At 42.9% G+C, this 17,031-nt stretch overlaps 1 protein-coding gene across 1 annotated transcript in view; it reads right to left on the reverse strand.

The window, feature by feature from the left end:
• Positions 1 to 6,689: 6,689 nt before the first annotated feature.
• DCBLD1 (discoidin, CUB and LCCL domain containing 1) overlaps positions 6,690 to 17,031 on the reverse strand; it is a 36,850-nt gene continuing 26,508 nt past the window's right edge. The window contains exons 9-15 of the mRNA XM_010021596.1: positions 16,608 to 16,738; positions 14,643 to 14,790; positions 14,433 to 14,549; positions 12,914 to 13,004; positions 11,832 to 11,881; positions 10,139 to 10,258; positions 6,690 to 7,207 (exon numbers count right to left, since the gene is read on the reverse strand). Of these exons, the coding sequence (XP_010019898.1) occupies positions 6,690 to 7,207; positions 10,139 to 10,258; positions 11,832 to 11,881; positions 12,914 to 13,004; positions 14,433 to 14,549; positions 14,643 to 14,790; positions 16,608 to 16,738 (1,175 nt within the window). The remainder of the gene's footprint in view (positions 7,208 to 10,138; positions 10,259 to 11,831; positions 11,882 to 12,913; positions 13,005 to 14,432; positions 14,550 to 14,642; positions 14,791 to 16,607; positions 16,739 to 17,031) is intronic.

The raw sequence follows: 17,031 nt of genomic DNA on the forward strand, positions 1-17,031 counted from the left end.
CTCTGCGGTCGTTTGTCCCCTTCTTTTATGACAAGCATCACCATCCTCTCTGCTATCTGCCACTTCTCATGGAGAAGGACTTCTGATAAGCTCCCTGTCATGGGTCAGGCTTCAGCCATTGATGTGTGTTTCTGTACTGTATGTATTAAATTGTTCTTGGTGTTTCTTTTAAGCCTAGAATTTTGGCATTACTTTTTTGCCTACCTCCTAGTAGGCAACATATATGTGTTTTTAAAGTCTAATATTGTCTATTGTCACCTGATCTGGCTGAGAGAACATCACAGGTTTTGAATAATTAGTTATGTTGTAAGTTTTCTCACTCATTTTAGTAGGTTGGACTTGGAGGAGGAAATGCTGGGTATTCAGGGATACTGTTCCTCTTCAGGTGAGCAGATAATGCAGATCATTAAAGGAGCTTTTCCAGTAGGGTCTGTTAAAAATTTTGTGTTGTCAAAATTACAGATTTCTGAGGTCAGTTCAGGGTGGTTTATCAGGACACAAAAGCCTTAGTAACAGTACTATGTCATATATGTTAGCTTATGTTTTTTGCTATGCTGAAAAGATTATGTTATGCTTTAACCTAATCAAGTTGTCTTCTTCCTGGATTTCTCTTTTTAATGCATGTAAATGTATAAAAATAAATGAGATGATAATCTTTTGGATGTCACATGGCAGCTCAGTTGATGTGTTGCGAGTGTCTGGGTAAATAATGAATTAACTCAGCCCAGGACAAGAGGTTACTGAATAACCTCTGCATTCTGTAGATGGCAAATATTTTTCAGGAGTTAGAGATGCACTGTGTGAGGCCAAGCCTAAACAAATCGGTTAAGTTTGAATGGAAAAGTCTCCAAATTCACATGTCTAGACTATACAGTGAGATAGCACGGAAAGTCAGATGCTAGGCGTCCTCCTTATCATGGATAACATGGTTTTCCCCAACTAAGGATGTCTTCCCTCTTGTCTTTATCTAGTTTTAAAATACTTTATCTGGTTTTGAAATACTCTATCTGACCCTGTCTTGTGTGTCCTTTATAGATGGTAGGACTGTACTGGGGGCTTCAAAAAAAGAAACCCTCAGGAGAGGTTTCTATTTTAAGTTTGAAAGTGATTGTGCAGAAATGGCAACTTCCCTTTAAATAATCATGTTCCTAGAAACTTATTTCATCTTTAATAATCTATAGGCATTGCTGCTGCTGCTTCATAATGTGGTTAGCCTTGTTAACCACACGCAGCTATAGCAGGGTGATTTTCAGTTTAGGTATCAACAATACTGGCAAATTTCAAATGAAATGATAAATTCTGCTTCCATTTACCCCATGCTGTGCTATCGCAGCGGAGGCTGGAGGTCAGTACAAGCTTGCATCACAGCTGACATTGGGGGAAAAAAAAAAAAGGCAGTATAAAATGTTTATTATGGAAAATAATAAAGAGAAAAGAAATTCAGCAACACAACCTTGTCATTCCTTGGGTCCCGGCTTATTACAGGTTAGGGGGCCCTTCAGACATCCACTTGCTGAGCAAAGCTAACCTGATTCTGGAGAAGAGGGTGAGCAGGGCTGCTGTGAGACCACTAACTCCTTTCTTAGGTGTCACAGAACTCTTTTTGCTTTTTGTCAGTTGCCCTCCTGAACTAAACTAGAACGCCCTAGAGAAAAATTACTGGTAAAAGGCAGGACATAGACAAATAATTGCACTTCATTTAATTTTTATTAACTACCTCAGTGGTGAATTTATATGCACATTTTTGAAGGTGTTGCTGAAATGCAACACTACTGATTTCAGGTCAAAGGATGTTAGAGTAACATAGTGTAAACAGAGTAATTTGTTGTGGCAATGGTGCTTCCCTGCTGTGGTTTTTAGATGCCTCAGAAATAGCAATTGAGTGAGTCCTCATGTCAGATGATTGCCACCTGTATTAAATGGACACAAAATTGGGGCTTACTGGGGATGTTGCAAGAGAGCTGATTGGGGGTTTCACTTAACACTTCTCCCATTCACCAGTGACTGTAGGTCAGAGACATGGGCTCTACCAGTTACTGATACTGGTCACCTGGTTTGGTCTGTGTTGCAGATGCAGGTTAGATCACCTGAGCCCTGGAAGGCCTCTGGTGCCTTCTGCAATTTTCTGTGTGGCCACAAGACTATTTTCCTGCAGTGCAATGGAGATGAGTCCTGGAGCAGCTCAGCTTCTGGTAATGTGTCCACAGAGTCTGGCGATGATGGAGTGGTGCTGCGGAAGGTGTAATAGTCCTTGCCATGTGTCTGCATGGGATAGGAGTCTTCAGGACCATGGAAACCAAATCATACATGTTTTAATGATAGCGATCCACCAAATGGGTAAACACAGTTTAGTGTCTGCTTCTGTAACAGGACCTACAGCCTGACAGTCCCATCCTGTGTAGGCAATATTTCGTGCCTCAAATGGTGCTCCACTAAAACCTGTCCACTGAGTGAAAAACCACCAAATGGCAGGCGGTAGGAAAAATCCGAAGAAAATCTGTGTTAAAAACTCAGTCTTCCTGGTTATAGCCACACTAGTAATGCAGACAAGCCATGTGATTCACACCTTGCTTCCAAAGGTTGGAATCCAACCTCATGGGTTTTTTTAAATACTGAAGCAAGGATCCCTCATTTAAAAGCTTGCAGGTGCTAGAGATGCTGCTGTGACTGCTGCCATGTTAGCTCAGTGATTACACTACTCATCAGGTGCAGGGGATGCCAGTTGGCCTCAGTGCTTTTTCTGCCTTCCCCCATATATGCAGAGACTGCTGTAGCTAGTGGGCTGCTGAGCTGAGTCAACCCAGCCCATGGATGGTGTCAGGAGAGGGAGGTGAAGCCAAGTGCTTGATCCAGAGAAAGATGGTAAAAGAAAGCAGGTGATGCTATGAGTGACTGAGTAGGACATTCAGTGAGCTGGGAAATCCTAGTTCCAGTCTGCAAGTCAGGACTAAGTTTAATCTGTTGCCTGTTGGATGCAAAGATTCTGGTAGGTACTAAGGTAGGGTTTAATATCTGATGTTAAAACTCTAGCGACTAGAAGAAATATGGAAATACTCTTTAGATACACTTGATAAGAAAAAAAAACCCTTTTGTATTGTATTTATATTGAGTGCTGTAAAGGTACTTCACAGAAGAATAAGAATTCACAATCTATTTACCAGCCTAAGCCACTGAGAGCAAAGAACATTTGTATTTTTGCTGTGGTGTTTCAGGAACTTTTGTTGTCATTGGGTTTTTTGGGTTTTGTTTGTTTTTTAAATACAAGCACCAGCTGGGAATGCGTGCTAAGCTGTCATTGTTTTCAGCTGTAGGTAGCATACATCATCTTTTACACTTTCTTACCTCAAGGGCTGCCTTCTTCCATTCCCTTGGTCAGTCAGAGACATGGGCAGTTATGGTGTGTGACCCTGTTCCTGGCAAAGTCAGAGGCTTGCCATCAGCTGCAGCTGGGACAGGCAGGCCCTTGGTGCTGTGATCAGCTAATATTTAACCTTCTTGTGAACTCTGGCTTAGTCTTCGTGTTCTGGCCTACTGGGAGTGCCTGCTCAGGAAAGAAGGTTGGTACGGGAAAGCTATTGAATGTCTCCGTTGACCAGAGGGTCAGACTCTCTCTCACACAATCTCTAGAGATATTTGAAAGAAACCCAGAGCTAATGCAACCCTTCTAAGTGTGTAAATGTCTCAAAATGGTTCATACTTCAACCTTCGCTGTGGAAGGAAGATTTTGAAGTCTGTGTTGTTTCATAAGGCTGCCTGTGTTACACCTGTGACTGGTTTTGAAGGTGAGAACAGGCTGATGTAGACAGGCTGGAGTTTGATGTACCAGTATGCAAGAAGACATTCAAAGGATGAGTACTACCACTGGGAAGATTTAGGCAGTCCCCATTCCTTCCTACACCACCATTTTTAGTGTATTATTTACACTATTTAAAATTTAGTATCTCCACCACCATTAGGATAGAGAGAGTGCACAGGTAGGAAGTTCCCTCGCATATCTGCTGCTAGGGTCACTAAAAATTCCCTATTTCCCAGCGCGAGGTGGAAAAGCCCAAGGCTTTTTTTTTTGTACTAACTACCCTCAGCAGTCACTCAGAAGTGAACTGTGAAGCAACATGACAGTGACCATGGCGAGCTGTGAGCAACTACAGAGCTGCTGTGCTGCCTCCGTACCTGTCAGCACCAAGCCACTGTGACACAGGGAGGATGGAGATGGTTGGGGATTCATTTCAAGCCATTGTTTTGCAGGGGTTTTTGAGGGGAGTGGAGATGAAGGCAAGGTGCAAATTGAGATCCAACTTTTCATTAGGCTAAACCAGCTGTGTTAAGATGGGTTTAAACGGTGGCAGAAATGGGCACATGCTACCAAGAACCCTTTTGACGCTTGTAGCATGCTGCTGCGGCAGAGGCATGCAAAAGGTTTATTGTAATACAAGCAGTGTCATCTGTGGCTGGTCCTGTTGCACTGCTGCATTACCTAGGTTCCTCATTAGGTGCGGAGTAGCCCTGGTTAGTGAGTCTGGCTTGTTTGTCAAGTGACAAGCCAGGCTAATTCGCAGTGTGGGTGGAGTACTGGTTTCAGGCTCATCAGGAGGGCATCCTCATCCTTTCCTCAATTATATGCATCCAGCAGCAGTGTTGTTTGTGGTTGCTGCTTCTTTACAGCTTATGGACAGAAGAGTCAGGCTAAATGGGGCACTGTAAGGATCTTTTTTTAGCCTGTCACACTGGGACTGTGAATTACAGCAGCGCAACTGGCACTTTTGCAGGGCGTAAGGAACACTTCTTTCTCACCCTGCGGGATATGTGACGAGAGTGGGTGCGCAGAGATGATCAAGTGCACGAGTTAAGTAGCAGGCTTGTGTGACTGATTTACAAATACCAGTGTTCTTTATTTACACAGACATGTAAACAACAGAAGGTAAACAACACCGCCCAGCTCAGTCTAACAAACAGGCTGCTGCTGTTTCACTTCAGGACCTGAGGTGTTTCAGACATTTCACAGAAACTGCATTGACAGCAAACACAGGAAGGTGACGAGGTTACCTTGACTCTTTTCTTCTTTGCACGGGAATCGCATGCATGGTGTGGCAACATGAGGGAATGGCCACAAAACAAGCATATGGGAAAGAACCCACTAAGCGCTTGCCTTAAGGTCAGATATGGCTGGACTTGGCAATATTTGTGAGTAGTACCACTGTAACTAGTCTGTACTCTGGCAGCACTTTCCACCCAACGATCTGAAAGCACACTGAGAACGGACCACAAATCCTTGCTGCATCCTTTGCAAATTATCCCCCATTTACATGCAAGGAAATGGAGGGCCTTCAGATAGCAACTTTCGAAGAGCTCAGGTTTTACTAGTCTCATTTCACAACCTTGTGCTTTAACTGTAGCACCATTCTTCTTTTCAAGAAGTATATCGCTTCTTGACATTTTAGGGCAAGCTTTTGAATCCAAAGTGATGCTCCAAGCACTGCAGGTAGAAGGTCAGCCAACAGTCCCAGTTGCTACCAGAAGCTGTTTTGCTTCAATGATGCCTCTGCTGAAAGAGAAGCCAGCTACTGTGTGATACATTGCACCCATTCCCATGCTTTTTCAAGTTTGTCCAAAACCAGAATTAAGGGTAACATTAGCTGCAAAAGAAAAACTATTTTAAAACAACTGTGCTGAACTTCTGTCTTGCAGATTTAACTGCAACAGCAAGCCACACACACACGTCATGTTTTACTTAGTCATAATATTTCAAATAGAAATTTCTAAGACAGAAAATTACCTACTGGAGCAATGAAGAGTTCAGGAAGTTTGCTGCTTTGTGACAAGGAACAAATTTCCTTATAGTTTAGCAGCAAAAGCATCAGCTAGGACTTGAACAGGATTTAATTCCCAGCTGCAAATTCAAATTTTGGTTCCACACACACTTCCAGGAATAAAAAACCCCAGACCCCAGATTGACAGGTGTTTGGTTTGTTATTTGCTTGTTTTTTCTATTGCAAAGTGATCACCTTGGTTTGAACCCAAAACTGGTTTCAGCCTTTCTACCTGTTTCTATCATGAACAAGTTAGATGGGCTCGGGTCATAAGACAGATCAAATGGAAGAATTGCTGCTAAAAAAGCAGCCAGGAAGGTGGGTTTGAGCACAGAATTTAATTGCTCAGCTGCCTTCTCTTGTGCACATTATGCTTTAAGTAGTTTTACTTCTTTTACCCTCCCAGTAAGAACTACAGTGATGCACTATCTTCAGTTATAGGAAAGGAGATGAATCACCACAACCATAAGATACACCATTTACAGCTGCCAACAGCAGGTAAAACAAAGACGGAGAAGGAGGCCTGTTTTTCTTAAATAGGTATTTCTGCAGTTCTTTCAGTCTCCCAGGTGAAAAGGAAACTTAAGAAATTCTCCTTAAATAAAAGCTATGTACAAATTGCACACATTGCAAGTGGAGCACTGAGATCAGTTACAGAAAATAAGATGTACAGTCTTCACTGATAACATCTCTCTTGCTATAAACAGTGATAAACAGCATATGCTTGCTTCAGATGTCAGAACCCAGCAAGACTGCAATATTATGTACACAGGGGCTTGTTTGCCTTCTGCCTCCCGCAGCAGAGTCCTTCCAAACGCTGTTTTCGCTTCAGAAAGCTGTGCAGTGACGTTCCTGCGTGCCGTGTCTCTCCTGCTCAGCAGATCACAAGAGAGCTGTCATTGCTGTCTGGCTTATTGGTTTTAGGCAGTCTCTGGGCGTCGAGTAACCCTCGCTCCCGAGGGCACTGGGCTGAGGTTTCTGGTAGTCTGTGCTGTAGCTCACGGAGGTCAGAACACCGTTAACTTTGGGTTTGTCGTAGTTTATGACACTCTGGGGTGTCTGATAGTCTCCGTTCATGGTTTCGGTCTTACACGAACTAGAGAAGCTGCCAGCAGAGAGGGAGTGTATCTGAGATGAAGTGACAGGTATGTTGTAGCCGTTTTCAGAAGGGAAGTTATTCTCTCTTGTAATGTGCCTCTCTATGATGGGGGTGGCATATTCGGGCTCTTGGCTAGTCAGCGGCAGAGCATATTCATGCCGGTTAGCTCTGTGTGGACAGTGGTAGTGATTTTCGAACTCTGAACTCCCCCTTCTTCCCTCATCTTTGGTGTCCATGGGTCGAAAAGTAGATCCTTTCCGTGTCACCGTCCCAGTCCCGATCATGAGAGGCTGCTGATAATCTAAAAGGAAGCATGAACTGCTCAATAAGGCATAGATTGGTTATTTTATGTATACAATACTTATGCATAGATATGTATTTTATATTGAAAAATGACTCAGTGATTGTATCATCAAACACATGGTGATTAAGTGCTGGTCCTGTAACCCTCATCAGCAAGCGAGCACTGCAGAACATGGCAGAAGCTCTTTCACAGAGGAGCTCCAATCTCCCACCCCTTTTCTTACTCCCTCCCTCCCTTTCCCCACCTACCCACCCAAATAAATTGACATCATTTCTGGAGTATACTCAAAAGCCTAAAAAAAGAGAGAAGTCAACAAAATGTTAGCAACAAACTGGACAAAAGGACATCGCCTGAAGATCCACAAATGAGAAGTCCTCCAAAGCAAGCGTTCCACTTTTTTAAATAATTAGAATGCCCAGAGGATTCTGAACAAGCCCAACCAAGTGCTGGCTTTATTTAAAAGGCATCTTGCAGTAGATGACTGACAGGAAGGATGAAGTTAGGTGGAACAGCAGCCAAGAGAGTCAAGGAAAGTGTGAAACACACTAAGCCAGCTCTGCACTGCTGCGGGCACACAAGGGGGATGAGCTGTGGGAGGAGAAGTGGGACTGGTGCTGCCAGAGGAACTGGGATCACCCCGGTCAAGGGGAACAGAGCAGGGGATGGGCAATGGCACAAGCAGGAGCAAGGAGCAGGATGGTGGAAATACAGCCTCAAGAAGCGTGTGTTTGCACCTTTAGTCAAGGCAGACGCCAGGCTGCTGTGTAAGGAGGAGATCTGGACTAAAAGGGTTTTCAAAAAATCCAGCCATAACCATTATGAGGAAATTCACTGTTCTAACTTTCTTGCTTTGGTGCTAGTGACAATCTCTTACAGATACATACGGTGGCCTGAACAGCTCTAGTAAGTGACACTGCTAAAGTATCATGTTTTGATGCAGGCGTGAAGAACTTAGCTCAGTTTCTGTGCTGGCATCGTGGCTCATCTGACATGAGCGTTGAATTCGATCCCATATGTCCTGTGAATCTTTTTGGCAGTTCCTGGCTACATCCCAAACTTCAGCATGTAGGGTGAAGGTGTTATGATATTTCACTAAGTAAGTGGTGCAGCTCTTCCTGGCGTCGTTGTCACCATCCCCAGCAATCTCCCTCTCTCAGGCTGGAGCATCTCCACTTCGGGAACCAGCAGGCAGCCAGGGATTTGATGGGAGGGGATTTCATGCAGCATGTTAATCTATATGCAAGTTGCGTGCTCTCTGCAATTAATTAAATGGCAAATTTCTGGGCTGCGTTCACATCTTAATTTCATGTTTCTTATTTTAAAGGAGACTGTAGGTGAAATGCTAAGTCTGGGGAGCTGCCTGGCTAGGCTGGCAGTTAAGACTTCCCACAAACATGGCAGGACGGGAGGGTGGAGAAAGCAGAGGCTTCCCAGGCATGGCCAAGGGAGCCAAGTAATAGTGATTTGTGAGCAACCTTTATTCACTCCCTTTCCTTCATGAAACAAAACTGCTTTATAGGTCTTTGTGCATTTGTATTGGAAGTCTCTGCAAAGGATTGAAACTGTCTTTTGACAGATATCAAGGGTAGCACCATATGGAATTACAGTAACCATCCACTTGTTTTTCAAATGTATTTCTCTGCCAAATGCATTGGAGGAATTCTAAGGAATTTCTAAGGTCTGGAGGCTGGAAACAGCAAATTAATCTTTCTGGAAGATTGCTAATCACTGATCCCATGAAACGGCTGGTCTCACTAGCCTTTCCAGACAGACTAAACTAGGCAGGGATAAGATGTGCTAAGAGGATGAATTAAAGAAGTCATCCCTTTGGGATGCAAATAGTAACAATGTGAGGGTTTGTTCTATACAAACAGTGATCTGGAGCCAAGGGAGCACAGGAGAGCAGCACTGTGGTGTTTTTTTCTTTCTTTCTCCTTCATCTACTTGCTGCCACTACAGGGGGCCTCGTCTCCAAAATAGTGCAGACACCAGGAAGGCTGCACAGCGATCTCAGCACAACTTCCAGCTGGGCATGAAGTCCCACCACAAACCAGCTAAGTAATCGTTGTATTTGTCCAGTGGAAAAGGGCATTATATGTTGTTCACTTTCCAGAGACATTTTTGTTTAAATTGAAACACAAAAATTAGTCTGCAGAAACAAACTATCCTATCCTAGGCACATTCTTGCACTGCACCCATGCCTGAATGCCTTCCACTGTTAACTTCATCTGTAACTATATTAGAGTCATGAAATCTTTCCCAACAACTCCACGAGGATGATAAGAGGACTGGAGCACCTCCCGTATGAAGACAGGCTGAGAAAGTTGGGGCTGTTCAGCCTGGAGAAGAGAAGGCTGTGTGGAGACCTCACAGCAGCCTTCCAGTATCTGAAGGGGGCCTACAAGGATGCTGGGGAGGGACTCTTCGTTAGGGACCGTAGTGGTAGGACAAGGGGTAATGGCTTTAAACTTAAACAGGGGAAGTTTAGGTTAGATCTAAGGAAGAAGTTCTTCACAGTGAGGGTGGTGAGGCACTGGAATAAGTTGCCCAAGGAAGTTGTGAATGCTCCAACCCTGGAGGCGTTTAAGGCCAGGCTGGACAGAGCCTTGGGTGACATAGTTTAGTGTGTGGTGTCCCTGCTCATGGCAGGGGGGTTGGAACTAGATGATCTTAAGGTCCTTTCCAACCACAACTATTCTATGATTCTATGATTCTAACTCCGGAGATAAACATTTCCCAAATAGTGGGTTTTCCCCCTAATTTATTTAGCTGCTTCACTATATGTCTGGGATGAGTACAGATAAATCTTTTCCTGGGCCTCAACTTGCATGAGAGCTGGAGCTTGTAGTATTGCTGGCCTGTCCCTCCCCCTGTTACCTGCTCTGCATCCAGAGCAAACTGAGTGTATCACAGGCGAGCAGTTGTTACCTGCCATGTCACTGGTGACCAGATCTAGTTTTTGTGGTGTCTCCTTCTCATTATTATAGCTGATGGTAAATTCAGTTGACTGATGCCTGGTGAAGGGCTGCTTGATTTGTTTCCAACAACCTATGATAAAGAAACAAAACCAGAAGTTTTATCAGCAAGTTAAAGGCTCAGAAGACTTCTCAGAAAATTTAATTTTTGGTGTACTCATTGCTGTCAATATATAAAAGTAGTTAAAAAGCAAGATTAAAATGGGCCTTTTGAAAGAAAAAATAATAATAATAAAAAAAAGACCCCAAAATTGAAAGGGAGAGAATGAATCATCAACTGGGATTTCCAAGTGAAAACAAAACTTTACAGAGGATTTTCTCGGCAAGAAGGGCTGAAACTCTGTAGGTGCCTGCACTGATGCCTTAACGAAGTATATCAGTAAAATACCAGCTTTAAAACAAGTTGAATGTTTTGCCATTGCTTATGTGGCAAAAAGAATGCTTAAAAATTCCTTTTTTTCTTTATCCAGTAACTAGCTTCCATTTTCCTTGATACCTGAGCACCTGCACTCAGCGATTAATTTGTTCTCGCAACATCCTTGTGAGACAGTAAATCAAAAATCCACAGTGTCAAGCACTTGCCTGGAGCCTGCGGCAGGAGGTCTGTGGAGAGGTGGGTTTGGCTCCCAGCTTTCCAAGTCCCAAGCCTGGTCCACAAGGGCTTAGGAGCTTGATTTATGAAGCACACTTGCAACAAATGAACTGACTGGGTAAGAGGCTATCTCCAATTTCTTGGGATTTGTCCTCATTAGCAAGTGAGAAAGGATTATGATGTGACCTTGAAAAATCATATTAGCAAATATGATGTTAAGTACAAATTAATTTTCTAATGAGGGTGAGCTGCAGTGGGTAACAGCATTCCTTTCACTGACGTCAGCACCTGCTGAGGGATGAAATTTTGGAGCTGAGCTACTGCGAGGCACTTGTCAAGAGAGATGTGAATTGCTTAGTGGTTTTCTTTTTTTATGGAAAGCAGATTCAGAAAGCTATTCCTCTACAAAGCTGGCTGGCCACGAACAACAGCTAACCCCCAACTTCCAAGGTGACAGAACTCTGTGCTCTAGAAAGCGTTATTGAGCAAGACAAAGGCTATACTTCACTGGGGTTTTGCAAGCATCACCTAAAGCAGAGTCCTCAAGCCAATCCCCTATTCAGATTTTACACATGAAGTACAATTCAGTATTGTTAGGCTTTATAAATACAGTCCCAACCAGGGAGGGCAGTGAGATGGAAATATTAAAGCCATAAAATATTATTAGCTCTTGCTTTCTTGGAGAAAGGCAATCCCCTCTGCTGTGGGGAAAAGAAAAGGAAAGCAGCAATTTTCTGCAAAATAGGTATTTTGGAGGAGGGAAGGAAAGGAAGGGCACCTGGGAGCACTCTTAGATGCTAATTCATGCACTCTGTATAATAGATCTTTTGCTAATTGCCTTTCTGTCATAGAAACCAAATTATATTGTTTCTCAGGGCACCGTGCTAGGATGACACAAGTGGGACTACTGTTTGCCATTTCCCTCATATGAAAAGGTGAATTTGAACAAGGAAACATGGATACTATTTCATAAGCATTTCATGCTTAGTTGCATAAACCCCTTCCCATTGTCCCAATGGACAAGACAGGACACAGTGCACGATTCTCCACTAACCTGATTTCTGAGCACTGGATAATCCATAAGAAAGTCCCTTGGCTTCTCGCCTGTGAGGAGAGGAAAGCATTTATAAACATGGGCACTCACAGCATTTCAGCTTCATGCCTCAGCGCCATCAGAGAGTGCCTTTGTGTTTCACCGCTGAGGACAATGCTTCACTGAGTTCCTGGAGGTTGGTGTTTGCTAAGACGTAAGGCATGCAGACCACTGCTTTGACATTTTGTTTTTCCCCATCTATATGCAAGTTGTGAGTGCCGGTGTTCACATTTCTTGTGTCTGGCACTCATCAATTTGATGTGTCCATGTTCTATATGTGTCACTCCAGGTTGTGTTTTGGGTCTACTCTTCTGAATTCTTTGGTTAGTTTATGGATTTACTGGGAGTCCAGGGCAGAGCTGGGTACTGCTAGTGATGAAGCAACTTCACGAAGGCATTGCTTATACTTCAAATCCCCATCTGCTCACAGAAGCACTTCCTGGCTCTACATGTAAGTGGAGGTTCATATGAATGGACATCTAGCAGGAATCACAGTTAGCAGTGCTTCTTCCAGTCCTCTGGCTTGTGAAATGAAGTGGCTTGGGTTTAGCTGCTTACAAGCATATGTGTGCAACTCCTTATAGCTGGGCTCTGCTTTCAGCCTGCTAGATTAAGTGCTCTAACTTAAGGGACTGGGAAGCAGAAACACAACAGGAGGGAAATAAAATCATCCAGATACATAGCTCAAATCTTCCCTTCACTGAATTTTTACTTGGCTTTGGTGTGGAAACCAATCTGTCTTAGACTGCTTTACACTTTCGTATTTGTGGGTGATCGTAGGCTGAAGAGAACAGTTACTGGTTACACTGACCAGTAAATTGGGGTATGCGGTTCTGACCTGCTTTACCTTCATTTTTGTCTGACTAGGGGAGATGTACAAAAAGAAGTACAATTTACAGACACATGACATGAGTTCTTAAAAGGAAGACTGCAGAATAGGATTTCCAGCTCCTTGGTAAACAGGGTCTGGAAAGAGGGCATGTAGTTGGATGTACTAGCTAAGTAGCCACAAATGTCTCCTATGACAAAAGCCAGTATCTTACTTGCGCAGGGCTGCACAGATACAAATTCCAGAGAACAGGAACAGACACAGCACGATGAGGACAGGCACAATTATAGCTGTAAGCTTTAAGCCTGCATGAGGAAAAAAAAAAAAAAGGATAAAAGTTTAAAAGGCAAATTACTCTTAAGCTGCTAACTTTTACTACAGAGAATACAGCAAAAGGCAGGTAATCTTGCAGGAACACTCCATGCAAGAGAGCATGAAAATGTAAAACTAGAAAACTGCAAGACCACTCCTCAGCCATACTTGGTTGCCATGTACCTAAGTGGAACAGTTGTTGAGATGAAGAGTTAAACATAATTTGTCAAGGATGACACCTGACTTAACATCTACATGCGTCCTTACGAAGAGCAGTTCTTTCTTATTACACGCTAGGTAACTTTTAAAAAGCCACTTACACGCACTCTGTTTTCTGTTGCTTATAAAACTGTCAAATGAGGCTGCAATTTTACATGCTGAGTATCTGGCTCGTGCTGAACTGGTTGAAACATTTCAGTCAAAATAGTTCAAAGATTTCCTGGAGTGGAGCTAGGGGAAAATCTGTTTAGCCTCTGGTAAATTCTAACACAACATGGTTTAGAGCAGGGATTTGAGAATTAGCAGTGGGATGGCTCTTGTGTCAGGAGTGTGCCTCCCGCTATTCCTACAGACACTTACCAGGCTGTGAGAATAAGGTAGTACACATGTCCACAGGGTATTTACAATTTAGCGGATGAAATCTCAGTAGATTTCATATTCAGTGAACATGGATACAATCTACTCATACCGCTGCACCAGTGAACTGAGCTTGCTCTTAGTCAGAGCAATGCACTTTTAGAAGAGCTTTTTTTCTTACAGTGATTGCTTCTTTCTACAATTATCAGCTACCTAATGGGTAGCAGTGTTTGGTGTAGTGGGTCTGGTAATTCCTGCCTGGCTATGGGTCCACCAAACAGCAACAAATTTTGTTTCTTTGCTTTTTAAAATCCGAGAAGCTAGCACCACAACATTAAAGGATGAAGTTTCTAAATTAAGGTTTTCTGAGTCCCCATGAGCACAGGCATTACAGGAAAGTATTTAATTACACAGCCGTGCACAATGCTGCTTAAAGCTAGGGACCTGCTCTGGGAGGAGTCATGGTTGTGTAGGGAGAAGGTAACATTTTTTGTGAGACCACTGCCTTATGTATTAAAAGTTCAAAATACAGAAAGAGAGTGAGGAAGGGCTCCTTCACAAAATGGCTGATGAGTGCTCAATATAGTCCCTTGAACCACCTATCAAGTACAGCAAATAAACCACGTCAGGGAATCCAAAGCTTGCTGTTTCACACATCAGTATGTTTTTTTTCATGCCTTAAGACAAAAAAACCCTATGCTTCTCCCTCTTCTTTCTGTCATTAACCTTTAATAAAGTCTGAAGGGAAAATAAAAGTTCTGATTTGTGACAAGGTTTAAAGTTCAGGCAGGCTAGGCTGAAGATATGATGCATCCTAGAGAAAATGCAGTACTGGGTCCTGTTACCCAAGTTAGTTTCTTCTGACGGGATAGGCTCTGTAACAGTCCTGTCCTCTTTTCCAAGGGAGGCTTCTGTGCTCTGGCTTGGTTTCTGCCACATTGAATGCGTAAATGAGCTATTAGCTGCAAAAGAGAAGAGTACATCAGTGGCACTGTGGGAGCACAGGGAGCTTTGGAGGCACCATAGGAGCCTGGGGAGCTCTGCTTACCCCATACCTTGCATAATTCGACAACCCATGAGCTCGAGCTTCAATGCTATTCTTTGGTTCCAAGTTTGAGGGATAATTCGCACATAACGGGCCACTATTGGAGGGATGAAGTTGTTGCGTACTACGTCACCAGCATTGGAGTTGCCTTGGAATATCTGCAACAAAACATAAACACATTATTTGCTCTGGTTTAAGTCTTTCTGTTCAAAGTGCTCCTGACATCAAACTTCAAAGGTTTTCGTTATCCTAAAACTATATCGATAATCTGAACATTTTGAATTGAGAGTTCTGGAAAGAAATAGTCTTTATTAGTTCTGACAGACGATGTTTTTCTGTTAGCTCAGAGAAGAAAGATTATCACTCTCTTTCACTTCTGTGTAATTTCTAGTTAGTATATGGTGGTATAATGCTATCATTTTTAGTTTAATAGTACTGCAGCACCCTTACTTGGGCAACAGCAGATAAAATTGTAAAAAGGAAAAAATTAAGTGAAATATTTCTAGATATTTTAGTAAAATGGTCATTTTACTGTATCAAGCTTGAAGAGTGACTGTTAACTATGCATTTGTGTCTCCTTTTCCCTGCACTTACACAGTATTCCCTAGAATCAGCACAGCCCATGTGCAGAACAGTAGCCCTTGCAAAATTAGTTCTTGGAGATGCTTCAGCATGATCGAGGAAAACTAAAAAGCCTGATGAGATAGGGAAGTGAACTCAGCATATCTTAGATAAAATGCTAGGCCAGATGGGGTCCTGAAGGGACAGGTTTTGTCATGTGCTTTAGCTAAAACAAAGATCATATATAACACTTTCATACGATCATTTGTATATGACAAGTCATTGTAGAAAACTGCAAACCTGCAGATTTTCAATAGCTAACCTCCACAGCCCAGCCACTGCCAGGCTGTTTTGTCACTTTTTGGGCCAATGCCCCCTTAGTTTAACATTTTAAAAATATTAAACTGCTAATGTTGCACAGTGAAATTCCTGCCACACAAGCTGAGAAAATCAGAGCTGGTAGGAAATCTCTCTACAGCTCCACCAAGCTTTTTCAACTGCCATCAGGACTGAGGACCAGGTAGAGCCATATTGTGAGGCATGCTGAGCTCTTTCAGAAAAGGTGAGTGAAGGTCTGACTTTGAACCCTGTGGGGCAGGGAGGGGGGCTTTTGTTTTGTTTCATGGTTTTGTGTTTGAAAGGAAACATGAGGTTTTCAGGGAAAAAAGTTGTCAGACAAACCTGTGCAGCACATCCTTTGTCTGCAGGAACTAGTTGCACTGCTTTTATCTGTTCATTGCTAAAGTCACTAGAAGCCCACGAAAACTGTTGTGTGGATATATATTTTGGTGTAAGAGCATCTATTTGACATTCACCTACCTCAGTTCCTAACAGAAGTAGTCTGTACCCACTTGTGTCAGCAGAGTGCTGCCAGCAAGGGACAGAGAGCCCTGGTGACCATAACACAGTCTGAGCAGAAGCTTGGTCCACAGGCACAGCTCCACCAGCAGCACTGTGCTTTTACCCAAGTCGGTTGTTTTGCATGTGTGTGGGGGGGGTGGGTTGACCATCCTGGTGGATCTGAAGCTGAATGTCAGCTTTGCTGATGCCATACCAACCAACGCTTCTGCGCTGGTACAGTGTTCCCAGCGTGGGCAAGCGCTGAGCTGAGCTAAGTCTTGCCCAAAGAGCCTGTTGTACAGCTTTAATTACACCATTCTTTTAAGAGGACGATACAGACATACACATGCATCCCTGTGTGCGTCCCACAACTTCAGCAAGCCCTGGATAATTTCCTTGTTAAGACAAGCTCGCTATCTGCTCCGTGGCCATAAATTACCCAGGTGAAGACAACCCGAGTCTAGACAAGTCTGAAACTCCTAATCTTTCTTGACAGTGAAAGCTTAGCCTTCAGTGTCAAAGCAGCATGCACATTATTGCTCTGTATTTTCCTGCCCCTCCCACTTTCCCTTACCTTTTCTTCATTGCTCAGAATCCCTTTGTACGTTCTCCATTTTGAGTTGTTGTTTCTGTAGTTCATTGTAAATGTCTTTATGTAAAAGTTGAAATTCAGCGTCATGTATCCAGAACCAGTGGTCTTAATCCCTTGTAACAAAATGCAAAATACGTTTTCATTTGTTAGGTGTCTGTTTTAAAGAAACATTTTCAAATGCAAATACAGAGGCCAAAACAATTCAGAGAAATTTGCCTTCAAAATATTAATTTACTTTTCAAATTATGTTGGAATTGATTTTAAAAGTTGGGTGAAGAATGGAAATAACTTCTAAATTGTGAATTTACAGCAATCGAATTTTTAACAGAGTCCAAATTAATGACTCAAAAAATGGTAATTGCTTTTTGATATTACGGTCCGTATCAGCAGTCTTTACATCTTCAGC

Source organism: Nestor notabilis, unplaced genomic scaffold, assembly GCF_000696875.1.
Source record: "Nestor notabilis isolate BGI_N333 unplaced genomic scaffold, ASM69687v1 scaffold29069, whole genome shotgun sequence".
Taxonomy (NCBI): domain Eukaryota; kingdom Metazoa; phylum Chordata; class Aves; order Psittaciformes; family Psittacidae; genus Nestor; species Nestor notabilis.